At 43.5% G+C, this 13,170-nt stretch overlaps 1 protein-coding gene across 4 annotated transcripts in view; it reads right to left on the bottom strand.

Annotated features, from left to right (window-relative positions):
• plxna1b (plexin A1b) overlaps positions 1–13,170 on the bottom strand; it is a 185,459-nt gene that overhangs the window by 34,143 nt on the left and 138,146 nt on the right. For all 4 annotated transcript variants that reach the window (XM_084542773.1, XM_084542771.1, XM_084542772.1 and 1 more), the window contains exons 12-15: positions 10,061–10,251; positions 4,014–4,165; positions 1,019–1,142; positions 742–878 (exon numbers count right to left, since the gene is read on the bottom strand). In XM_084542773.1, coding sequence (XP_084398899.1) covers positions 742–878; positions 1,019–1,142; positions 4,014–4,165; positions 10,061–10,251 — 604 coding nt within the window. The remainder of the gene's footprint in view (positions 1–741; positions 879–1,018; positions 1,143–4,013; positions 4,166–10,060; positions 10,252–13,170) is intronic.

A 13,170-nucleotide genomic window follows, 5' to 3' on the forward strand; every position in this document is an offset into this window, starting at 1 on the left:
CACCGTACATGAGTGGATTTAGACCGGAGCTCAGTTTGCTGTAAGTTGGCCAGGAAGGGACTTAAAGAAACAATGGAGTTCTTGGCTAGAGGAATTAGAGTCATATCAAATTGGATCTATCTCCCGTCCTCTTGAAATCCTGCCACAGTCTCTTTTAGAGTGAGTGACAGGGGAAGATAACAGAGACAGATTATTCTAAAAAACAACTAAAAAAAAAGCATGTAAGAATTACGTATTTCAAATAAATACAAACTGATAAATAAATAAATACAAAAGTTACCAACTACCAGCAACACCTTCTGATTCTTTTTAAATTATAGTCATATCTCTGACCAAATGTGGGCTATGCACTTAAGTCATTCACAGCACAAGTGAACAATGAGCGTCCCCGGGAGGAGCTACACTGTCATTCTCACAATGGCTGTGAATTACAGTACTACAGGTCATCCTCTTAGCAGCTGCATTTTTCAGACTAGCTGCAAATCACCGTCAGTGACAAGGAGCTCAAAAAAAAACAACTATAATTTTAGAGCACACAGAAGGAGGAAAACATAGTGAAAACAGTAAAGGAGGGAAACATGCCGTATACTGTGTTGTAATTATGGCAACTATATATACACAATTGAAGTTTTATAAATATCTTAGCCAAATCCTTTACCTCTGCAGTCAGCAGGAGTTTTGGACTACATGGCAATTCTTCTTGCTTTATTGGGCACTATGAACTACTACAGGTTAACTCACCTCTCAAAGCGACATGGGTGAAGTCCGATCTTCACAGATACAGCGCTGCCTGCGTTAAGATGACTGCCTTCAATGGTGATCCTTGTTCCCCCAGAGAGTGGTCCAGTGGAAGGATGGACGCGGGTAAAATATGGAGACTAATGAGGGATGCAATGAGAGGACAAACGGGTCAAGGATGAGTTATTGGATGAATCACGGCTGTCAAATCCAGTAATAAAATCGTCAGAAAAAGCAGGAAGCGGCCGACATAGCTGTATCTTGAATGCGGAAAACTTACCACAAAGCTGAAGGCCTTGGTCGAGGTTGCTTTGTAGTCTGGGTGAATGCAGTCCCTGACACACACTTCCACCTGAGCCTCCTGCACTCTGTAACCTGTTGCATCATTCAGCCGACACACGATCCTTAAAGAAAAAGGAAAAAACAGAGGCGAAGAGGTGAGTTTGATTATCACTGGCCTAAATTAATGCTTTTCTTTTGAGAAAAAGATTGCTAAATGAGACCAGGTGAAAGACATGAGGGCAAAGGAAAGGAAAACATTAAGATAGTTCAGAATGAAAAGTGCCTTATTCAGGGTAGCCTTATTCATAAAAATACCAAGAACAGACTGAATACTCTATTAGCGGAAATGTACTAAGAATAATAGAGTTTATTTCGTGTGTGTTCATGCCTGTATTAGCGCGTACTGTAAAACCTAAAGCTGCGCACTTAGCCCTGGGCGCTGGCTGGCCAAATGAAAATCCACTGAAGGAATGACTGAGCGAGGGGAGGAGTGGTGGTGTAGCCCACAGGGAGAACACACACACTTACTTCATGTTTCACCCACTGGAGACACACTTGACTGTTAATTAGCCGGAGTGAACGAATGAGACAGAGAGAAAGGGCGGGAGCGCAGAAGAGAGAGGGAGGCAGAGAAGGAAGGAGAAAGAAAGAGGAAGTGAGCAAGAGGGAGAGAGGGTTAAAACGAGAGCGGCTGATTAATTGAACAAGCTCATATCCTACACATCTCCTCAGCTTCCACTCCCTGAGTTATTAACTCTCCTGCTTCCATCCTCCCTGCATGTGGCCATGGCAACTGCAGCACAATGAATTTCACATTCCGATGCTGTGAGCCTCCATTGTTTTTACTTTCCCTTTCATTTACTCCCAGGACTCCCGCTATGACATGGGCTGTGATTAAAATGCTGGACAGACCTCAGTTAGAAACGCGGTTTCGCTCGCATCATTATTGCCCAGATGACAGGTGGCTACACTGAGCCGTTATTACGTGGTTGGAAAGACAGAAAGTACATTTGTAAGGACGACAACATTATAAATGATAGCTCACTCAGTTGACTAACTGAGGTGGAATGTGGACTAGTAAAAAATTAAACATATGTCAAATTGTCACACAGTAACTAATAATAAGGCAATAAAAAACGGGATTCTGTTTTTCCTCACTACTGGCAATGATTTACTTTTCTCAAAGTGAAGTCAAATCCATCTAGTAAATATTTAATGGCTGGTGAATGCCATAAAAAAGCCACTCCATTGACTGAAACTTGGAATGTGTGCAGTGCTGTGTGAAGAACAAGTGCTGGCAGAATGAAACAGAAAGCCAGAGTGAGAACAATGTGTCTACATTTTGCCCAGCCGTCAGCGCACCTCCTTCTCTGCAGCAGCTGACCTCTGACCTGTTCTGTCAGTCCCGTAACCCCATCTTGTCTCCTGCGCTACAGCTCTGATAGGGTCACAGGGATGACGAGAGCAACCGGGCCACTAATGGCACCGTATGGCTAACATCACTTTTAATTAGCATGACAGCCTGACTGCCAACCGTGCCCTCCTCCTCCACCTCCTCCTCCTACTCTTGTGGGTGCTATGGCAACAGGCCAGTTGCAGCGTTACAGGGCTGACAGGGTTAAACATCACCACCTTGGTGGTGGTTGGATGTTATCGCTAAGACGAAAAAAGGTGCGCAACAACGTATAAGTTTAAAATTAGAAATCCAGACTGACATGTCATGAACCTGTTTCTAAACTCATTTTGGGGACACTTGTCATCACTGGCGAGAGCTTCACAGCATTCTGTTGTCCCGACTGTCTAAACATCAACGTCACATGTCTTCTGCTTCCTTCTTAGTGAGGGGGCAGGGAGAAAAACTAAATCTGCTGGGACTATGCTGCAAAACTCTGCAAATGGAGCACAAATATGTAAAATGACAGCTACATAGTTGGAAATAGAATATTTAGGACACCTCATAGTGTGACGAGCGTCCCAATATTTCCTCGTCCTAAATTGCGTCGTCTCCGCTTCAAGATGAACAGAAACATAAAATAGTAATTCTGACTCATCAATTAGTTGAAGGCCCTAATATTTCAGAGAAGCTTTAATAGTGGAGCTCCGGTGCCATGCTGTCTGTGGTGATGTTTTTCTCATTCTAAATGAAATCTAATGAATGATTCACATCATGTTACTTCCATCTCAAATAAATAATTTTTTTGTGATAAGGCGACTTGTTTACAGTTAAAACAAAGAGCTCAGTCATATTTGAGCAGACTGAACTGAAGACTGTTTTACTGCTGCAAGTCATACTCCTCCAGGAATATAATACTGCAGTTATTAAATGAGTGAAATTACATCCGCAGCACCCGCTGTGATTCAGAATTTCCCAGAAAGAAGTAAACATAATCAAAGCGCGTGTTCACATGACAACCTTTCATCTGTGAAACAATTTTTAGAGGATGTATACCACCCACTTCAAATATTAGTATATCCAGTTGTATCTTAAAATTAGAATGAGTTCTAATCAGTGATTACGTGAGGTACTTCAATGCTGATTGGTCTATTATTCTGATTATTAGTGGAATAAAATGGTCTGTGTAAGATGCTGTAAGATTTACAGGGACTGTACATGTACAAAGACTGGCAGCACAGCTGGAGGCTGTCTGTAAGTTGGAACTGAAAGGGGAAAACCATTTTAAAGGTTTTATGAAATAGAGGTCTGAGAGAGAGAGAGAGAGAGAGAGAGAGAGAGAGAGAGAGAGAGAGAGAGAGAGAGAGAGAGAGAGAGAGAGAGAGAGAGAGAGAGAGAGAGAGAGAGAGAGAGAGAGAGAGAGAGAGAGAGAGAGAGAGAGAGAGAGAGAGAGAGGGCCGTGAGTGGAGAGTGTTATGCTTAGCACTCGGTGTCACATCAATATTGGACAAAGACAAGCAGGGAAGTAGAGAGTTTCACAAACAATGAGGCTTAGACAGGTGGGTGTGAAGAGATGAAGACAGGGATAGTGTCAACGTACTGCTCAGCGCTGATGTATTGGTCCTCCTGAGGGTTGCATGCCACCTTGCCGATGCGGACTCCATTCTGGATGTCTTTGAACTGCAGACCCAGGTTCTCACCGGTGATGGTTAGCATGGTACCTCCCTGTCTGGGCCCCGTCTCTGGATGCAACTGGTTGGAAGAGCAAACAAATGAGAACATTAGTCAACCAGAACAACTTATGCGACAATCAATGTCTATCCAAAGCCATACATCATAGAACATATACTGCATGTCAGTATGAGTGACAGTTTACTTAAGTCATAATGGCCATGTCCCGTTCGGCACGAATCAGACACTTGCTACCTCATTAACCAAGATGAAAAATGACCTTGAATCCATTAACTCCACCTCAACTCAGTCAAACGTTCACAACCTGCCATCTCGCACACTTAACCTGGACCCACCCATCAAACCCCCACTTCCATCTCTTATTTAACCTTCTGACGATTAATCTACTGAATACAATTACTGCGCACACCGACCTCTGCTCCCATCTCCTTTCCCTAGAGGTCTGTTAAAGGTGTGCGGAGGTGCTAATGGCTACCCAAGGCTAGCCTAGTCGCTAATCACGGCCATATTCATCCAGCCCCTACGCAGACAAAGGTAATCAGTCATTACTAGCGTAATTAGGGCTAAAGCTAATTGGATTAGAACATTGTGGGGCAGCAGGGTCATTTGTCGCGGCAGGGTGGAAGGGGGTGAGGCGTTAGTGACTGAGGGTGGGGGTGACGAGCGACCCTGGCGAAAAGGAAAAAAAGAATAGCGATTCCACACAAATATTCATCCACATAGAGCTTGCTTCTCAGTGTGGAGCATAAGAGTTTATAGAAAACACACAGAATTCCACAAAAATGGGGAAAAACACATGGAGACAAGAGGCATATTTTAAAGCTAGGGCTCTTGGTTCTAATTCTACCAACAGCTGCCTGGTCACGCCATAGGGTGGCACAATGAAATGCATTCATATGCCCTTGCAAACAAGTTCCGTTAATATCAGGGAATATATTTTTACCATCCTCACACTGCAAATCATTCACAGCTACATTAGCGTTGCCCCTTTTAAACTCCCTGTTACTCTTTGATCTTTCAAAAGACAGCAAGGTTAAGACTGTTTAAAAATTGTTTTACAAACTAACTGAACCATACACACCCAAGTGTCATGTGTTTTAATGTTAGTAATAACAACAAATGTTCTTATACCAACTAGATAATGACATGAAATTAAATGAGATCACGTCAGGAACAGGTTATATGGGTACAGGGTACATTGGGTACAAAAGTTGTTAAAGGATTATTTTGACATTTTAGGAAACATGCTAAAAAGTGATACTGGTCTATTGTCTTTATTGCACAGAAAGCTGATGAATTAGCATTGTTTATCTCGCTTGTTTAAAAGTGTCATGTCCCGATTGTCAGATTGACTTCATTTAGACAGAACCATATTTCATCTTGATTTCAGTCTTCCAGCTAAGCTAAGCTAAGCTAAGCTAAGCTAAGCCAAGCTGGTGTTTCATATTTGCTGCTCAGACATCAGAGTGGTATCAACCTTCTATCTACACCTCACCAAGAATGGAAATGAATACCTTTCACAAAATATTCAACTATCCCAAAGTACAACTACAGTCACGAGGATAAATTGGATCCACTCTGCTCGCTACAGCTCTATTTCTCCAGCTAGTGCAATAATCTTCAGTCTAACATCATTACAGAAAAGGTGGCGGGTTAGTAAAAGCCACAGGTGTTCAGGACACCACTACCAGAAACACACAATGGGAACAAAGCCCAGTGTCATGCAGGCTAGAACTGAAATGCCACAGTGATATAATTAAGGAGTGTTTTCCATCTTACACCAGCTAGGATTCTGACGAACATCCCTCCTCCTTGCCTTGCCCTTTCCGTCTTCCTGTCTGCACTCTTTTAATTCACTCTCTATCTCTGTCTTTGTCAGTGTGCCTGAATGTATGTATTTTAGCTGCAGACAAAAGAATGACTGGCACACAGTAGCGCAGCAGTCAGAATCTTCAGATATGTTAATCAACCTCTCTTTCTCTATAAGCACTGGTTTATCAAACACACACATACTCACATGCACACAGCCACACACACAGCCACACACACACACACTACATTGCAAATAGAACTAAACAACACAAACAAAAAGCCCTTTTTGATTCAAGCCACCAGCCTAAACACTTGCTCTATTCTCCTCTCGCCGTCACAACGCTCTACACCCATTCAAACTCTCTTTTTTTCTCTTTGTTGCCGACTTGTCCTGTTGTGTGTGAGGCTTTGTGTCAGGCCCATTGTGGCTGGCTGAGCTGCAGTGCACAGATAGCATCTGCTAGTTAAAGGAGGAGGAGGAGGAGGAGGAGGAGGAGGAAGAGGAGGAGGAAGGGGTAAGCAGGAAGGGGACACAGGGAGAGATGATATGAACGTGGTGTAGGGCTTCTCGAGTTTATCGGGAAACCCTCTCAAAAAACAAAACGTCGCAAACAAAGTGATGGAGAAAATGAACCGAGTGAGAAGGGGATCATCTTCACCACATTTTACATGTGACTAAGTGAAGAAAAAGCATGTGTAGCCATACAGACATGATGAACAAATCTGAGTGAGAAGTCAAAATCTCACTGGGGCCAATTAAATCATTCTGGCTGAACTCAGAGCATTTTTAGATGCTAAGATCATTGAGAAAGTAATTTAATTAAGACATCATCGTGGCTGACATCCAGTTGCAATCCTTCCTTTATGAATAAGAAATGCGTGTAACTACTCAGTAAATCTGGCTTGTTTTATTTCTCCTAGTGCTGTAACACTGAGACTTATTGTTCAGCTCTGAAACACAATTATCAAATTAGAGAGGGCTGGTCGATCAAGGCCTCTAAAAAGAAAGCCATCTTTCACTTAATCTTTGTTGATCAACAGAGGTAGCAAGAAGGAAGGAGAGAAGATCTAAGGCCAGGGAATGTTAAGAGGGATGGGAAGAAAGACGGGAAAGTGAAAATGATCAAGGCTGGGATGTAGGAAAGGATATTACAAAAAAAAAGGTTGGAAGAAATGAAGGAAAGGAAGACTTACAAATGATACACGAGAAGAAAACAAAGACTGACAAAAAGGAGTAGGGAGTGACAAAAGAGTCTGGCAATGGCAAATGTTGCAGCTTAAGAACACAAGGAGGCATTAAAGACCAATCATTTTCAGGTCCACTTTCTCATACACACAAGATCACAACTAAATGCAAGCGTGCCACATGCTAAGACACAAAAAATGCGCACCCCAACACATACACACACACACAGACTGGCATGGCCTGCGTTGTATTAATTGGTTTCTGAGGGCAAGCTGTAATGCTTTTCCTGTCCCTTAGGAGAAGGCAGGCAGGAGATGATGGATGATGGAGGTCCAGGCAGCATCCGAAGCCAGCACCAGGACACTGCTGGGCTACACTGGGGCACAGTGCAGACTGTGTGTATGTCGCTATCTACGCGACATTGATTTTGAGAAATATCATACACTACCGAAGTCGCATCTTGTTTGTTTTTGTGTTTTAGGTTTGAGTGAGTGTACGTGAGCAGGCTTACACATACATGAAAATTGTGTTTGCTTATTGGGATGTGAAAACTAATTAATCTTGGTGTCAACACAGAGAGATGCAGTACAATAAAAATAGCACTTTAACAGGTTACCAGCCAAATTCTCACAATGTCTGAAATCAACATTTAGCGCCTAAAACATCAGTTGCTGTGTTTGGAGAGCGGTGCCAGAGCTGTTAGTGGAGTGGTACCCAACTGCACAGTACTGAACAACATCAAATGGGCAATAGCACACTCGGAAATGACACCAAATAGGTTCAACACTTGCTGCTTTGAAAGCTCTGGCTAACCGCATTGGGTGTACATGTACAGACAGTATGTGTGTGTACACTGTGTGTCTCCAGTGGTGCTTCTTTCCCGGCTGAACACACATTCTCCGGTCCAAATGAAATTAGTGGCTAATCCGCTAGCTAATGGCCACACAGCAGCTAGCATGCTGCAAAAATGAACAAAGCAGCCCGAATAAAGCACAAAGAGACGAATACAAGGCGGGATCAAGCAGGGGAAAGGGGATTTTAGCAAATGGTCGGTAAGAAGTGGAATAATATTCAATTTGTGTGGCCAACGTGATGCTCTTTGGGTGAAAGGATGAAATGGCAGATGAAAAGAGAGAGATTTTCTTTTGGCGTTAAATGTCACCCTGTAAATGTCAAAGGTGGCAAAGAGAGGTGAGGATGGCAGCACAGCTCAGTGATAACGCTTCCTCCAGTGTCTCTCTCGCTTTCTTTTCTTCTTTGTCTCCTCTGACGTCTCAAACCTGCAGTATTTTTCCTCTCCTACCGTTTCTGAAGCTCTTCTTTTCCAGCTTTTTGACTGCCACCAACATCTTGCCCCCAGGGCAGGATTTACCCCTAAATATGCATGCAAGAGCACATGCCTGTGTGCACTCCTACTCCCACTACCACTTTCCACTCACATACACGCACACAACCCAATTGCCTCTGTCCGCTTGTTTCAAAGAGATAACTGAAGCGAGCATGAAGAGAGAGGGAGCATTAGCTAACGGATTTATCTATGTGCCTCTGCTCCAATTATCCAATATCTCCATTACGCATTCAAAGAGACTAACCCGCGTCACACAAGAAATGTACGGAGGGCTCCAGTCATGAGTCTGCGTCAGTGAAATGGACATTTCTGGGCATCTATATTTCACACTCATTTCAACTGATAGAAGCGGCGCTCGTTTTGACTGACATGATGCTTTGTCTTGTATGAAATAAAATCCCATTTAAAGGAAAAAATGTTGAACGCTTTGACTGGAGATGGAGAAGCAATACAGAAGAAAGAAGGACGACTGACGTTAAGGGAAAAAGGTCGAACTTCAGGATGTGTCTCACACAGCGGTGCCTTGCTTTCAGACTGCGTTATGCATGTGTGTCAGTCCCAGTGGTGAGCTGTAGGTACGGTGACCCTGGTCACACTCAGACGAGGACCACCGCCACGGATACGGGTGGCAACAGATGGTTGCGCCATGGTGTTTAGACGCCTTAGCTCACCCAGCCTGTCAGATGCACACATGCACACGCGCATATTCGGCACCCATGGTGGGACACAATTAGCACACTTTCACATCCTCCATTTCTTTGTCTCCATCCCTGCACACACACACTCCAGATAACCGCACTCTCCTCCTCCTCGGGTGTGTGTGTAGCCATCATGTCTAATCTCGTCAGTGTGTTCAGACTTGGTGTGTGTGAACTGCCTCCTCCTGGCCAGCCCATCTGTGTCGTGGTTGCAGTCATGGTGTTGGCTTCTAAGTTTTCTATTCTTTCTGCTGCCTCCTCTCCTATGATGTCCTCCGCACTCGCTGAGGCCAAACAATGACGCAGCACAGGAAGATATTTCAAATCCCTTCTTTTGAAAAGCTTACTTTCACTAATGAGTGGATTTTAGTTCAAGCGAGAGGAAACAATCACAACCCTGTTACCAAGAGTTATAATCTTATGAACACGCTCTCCTCTGACCCTGGCCTTACAAAGACCAGACTTGTTTATTGTTACGGATGTTGAGTTGCTAGGTCACACTAGCTAAACAGTGGTAACAGAGGATTGTTCCCTCCAACCTGGATTTAGCAGCTCCATGCAATGTTGATTTTAGCGCGGCACGTTAACTGGCCTTGTGGTTTTAAAATGTGTGGCAACGGCATCTGTTAGAATCTTTGGGGGGAAAAAATCATGAGGTTTTCTGCATTTCTCTCACGTTTATTTTATCATTGTAAGGAAATATATTTGTTGATAAATACTAGATTACAAGAAGCTTTCGAAAGCGTGTTGCACACTGACTGAATGTGGTTCTTTGTATTTCAAACACTGAAAGAGCTGTGTGTGGGTGCTGTAGCATTTGTGAAATCAGGCACGTGTGCCACCTGTTATCTCTAACTGAACTGCTACGTTGGTGTTATGTGTCAGCATTTGTCATTATCACCACGGCTTACCTTGGTGATCTTGGGGTGTGCGCAGCGGCTGTTTCCGGTTGTGGCGTGCATCCAAGTGCTCTCTGGGGGAGTACACTCCTGTCTCAGGGAGCACTTCTTCTCCCCTACGCACCAGCCGCACTCAAACCTGGGGTTTGCCTTCAGACACATCCCACAGCTGTCTCTCAGTGCATAGCACTTATACAGGTGAGCTGCAGACGAGATAAAGAAAGGTTAAGTGAATGAAACTTGTGAAATTATGAGTGGGAGAAAGGCAGAGAATAAAGTATCCTCACTGCACATTCATTTCTTTTGCTTGTTACAGAACATGTTAGCTATACTAATAAATAATAAGACTTGTTTTTTTTTTCAAGTTTCTCATCTTACAGTTAGTTCAGTTCGGGCCCTACATCCAAAAGGCCTCGGGAAAGGTACATTAAATATTTAATCTCAAATCCCATTGGTCATGGTCCAGCTTTAAAGAAACCCTACACCAATCACTGGCTGCTAAATGAATCCCCTTTAACTAGTGCAGTGCCCGTCGGAAGTATGTATTCCTATAGTGGGAGCTGAAGAAGATTTTTCAGTTGTGACCATTGTCGTGACCCATGTCTCCTCCCCACAAAGACATTAATTGTAGTGTTTTTACTGGTGGTTTTAATTGTATATACACATAGTAACATACAAAATACAAATGTAGAATCAGAATCAGAAATACAGTAGCCTATGTACATTTACAAATAAATAAATAGTGTTCAACAGAGTGACTGCTTGGGGAAAGAAGCTGTCTTTGTGTTGGCTGGTTTTGGTAAACATCTTCGTGCCCGTAGCGAGACACCTGCCCAGTTTCAAATCAATCGGGCCAACGGTTCGCGAGATATGCGTGCCACAGACAGACACACACACGTACACAAACTCACCAAATAAGTTAAAAGAAATTCTTGATTTATAGATAGATGATAAAATCACTCATGTTTTGTCTGTCTTGCTGTTGCGATGAATAAACTGTAAAATAACGTTGAGTCTCCGTTGCCATGGTTACCATCTAGCGTTTGAGCCAGCGCAATAATTTAGAACTGTCATCAGTTAGAGCGGAGAAAACCTATTTTACCGATATATTTTACATTTCTTATCCAAACAACGTCAAACTTAGCAGTGCACATCTTCGTGCCCGTAGCGAGACACCTGCCCAGTTTCAAATCAACCGGGCCAACGGTTCACGAGATATGCGTGCCACAGACAGACAGACAGACAGACAGACAGACAGACAGACAGACAGACAGACAGACAGACAGACAGACAGACGCTTCTTGATTTATAGATAGATTACATTAACCTATCAGCTTTTAAGATAAGTGTGCATCGCTCCCACTATGATGACTGAGCAACAGGGAGGTGTCTGACAGCGAAGAGAGACAGACACAAAAAGGGAGACGTCTTTAGGCTGTAGGTCACATCTGGATGCCCTTCCGGAGACACTGTTTTATTCTGCGGCACTTGAGAGCACCATTGGCTGCCAAAGCATTTTACGTTGGCCCTGTGAATGTATAGTGCACACCACTTTATTGGTGGACTGCAGTGTTGCCATGTTAATACGTGTGGTGTATGTTACACGTACATCCATATAGTAACAGGCAGCGGCTTAAAAAAACAAGTGAAATTTAAGACTACAACAGCTTGCTTGGCACATCTAGATGACAGCGAGGGATCAATAATGGAACAAAGTGACGGTGGTGTTGTATTACTGACAATGAGCAACGATCGCTACTTTGCAAACTTTCGAGATGTAACAGCGTCTTCTGGAACGCTGCATGGAAATCCCTGCTCCTCGCTGTGCCTTTGACCATCGAAGAGAAACAAACAGGACCAGACAATGCTGCTCCCTCTGTTGTTCAAAACTCCCTGTGCGTGTCGTTCACAGGCCATATCGAACGCAGTGGTCGCTGGCGATGCTGTTACCGCAACTCACAGCAGGGGAATAATGTTACAGCCCCCTGCTGAGCTGCACGGGGCACAATAATTAATGGAGACAGCACTATAAAGACTGTTTTACCAGTAATTATATCTAACAGACATGATCTCATTGTCTTCCCCCACAGTGATGCATCATGTATGTATAGATGTTTAATTACTACCCACACAGTTCTTTGTTTGGAGGGTAAGGCGTGGTTATACACTAGAGTTAATTTTATCCACTCAAACAGAGATACACACATTATACACACCATCACGCAATAATACCAGTGAACATGTGCATGGATGCCGACTAACTTGTTCAATAAGAGAGCAATTAAACAAAATCACTGTGAGGTATGTTATGCAAAGTTAAAACTAGTTTAAATGTAGAAAATCTTATTTAGAAGAAGTCTATGTATAACCACCCTAGACGTATATAAGTGGTCACATTTGCCTGAAATATTTCTAAATAAAGACTTTACCTTAACTGTTCACATGGACGATAAATAGAATGAGCTGATTAGAAATATCGTTTTACATCCCTCAAAAAAACACTTGATGTGACATGATATGGAGTGACATATCTGCACTGCCCACATCTATTCTAGCTTCTCTCATTTATTCCTTTTTGTTTTGCTTCCGCCATGTTTCTGTCCACCCAGAAACTAATCATGTCACCAGTTATTATACACCTGGAAAATTACATTTCCAACCAGAGAGGAACAATCTGAGTCAAGCGTGTACATGGTTATTAGTCACTAATGCTCGGTTTGTACCTCGCGTCAATTTGACGCCATAGCTACAGCATCAGCCCGGACCCTACGTGGACCCCAAGCAGACCCTAGAAGCCTGACGCGTCCCTGGTGACACAGACCGCAAGACCTGTGATTGGTCTGCTTGGTAGTAGCATTGTGGAAAGGTTAACCGAGGAGGTTCCAAAGTACAAGGATTTGTTTGACCCGTCTCTGGCGGAATTTCGGCAAATGTTTCAGTTGCCACTGTTGAAAGTGACGTCGGAAGTAGAAACAAAAATTAACCCGTCTGGCAAAAAAGACACAGCACCAACTAGGGTTTGGGTGACGTTTTTACAGAGCGAGCCAGATTGACGAGGGCACAGGTATAAATGGCTCGCACCGGCGTGGGCTACGTGCGTAGGTTACGCCGTATATGCGCTG

The sequence above is a fragment of the Chelon labrosus genome (assembly GCF_963514085.1).
Source record: "Chelon labrosus genome assembly, chromosome: 4".
Taxonomy (NCBI): Eukaryota; Metazoa; Chordata; class Actinopteri; order Mugiliformes; family Mugilidae; genus Chelon; species Chelon labrosus.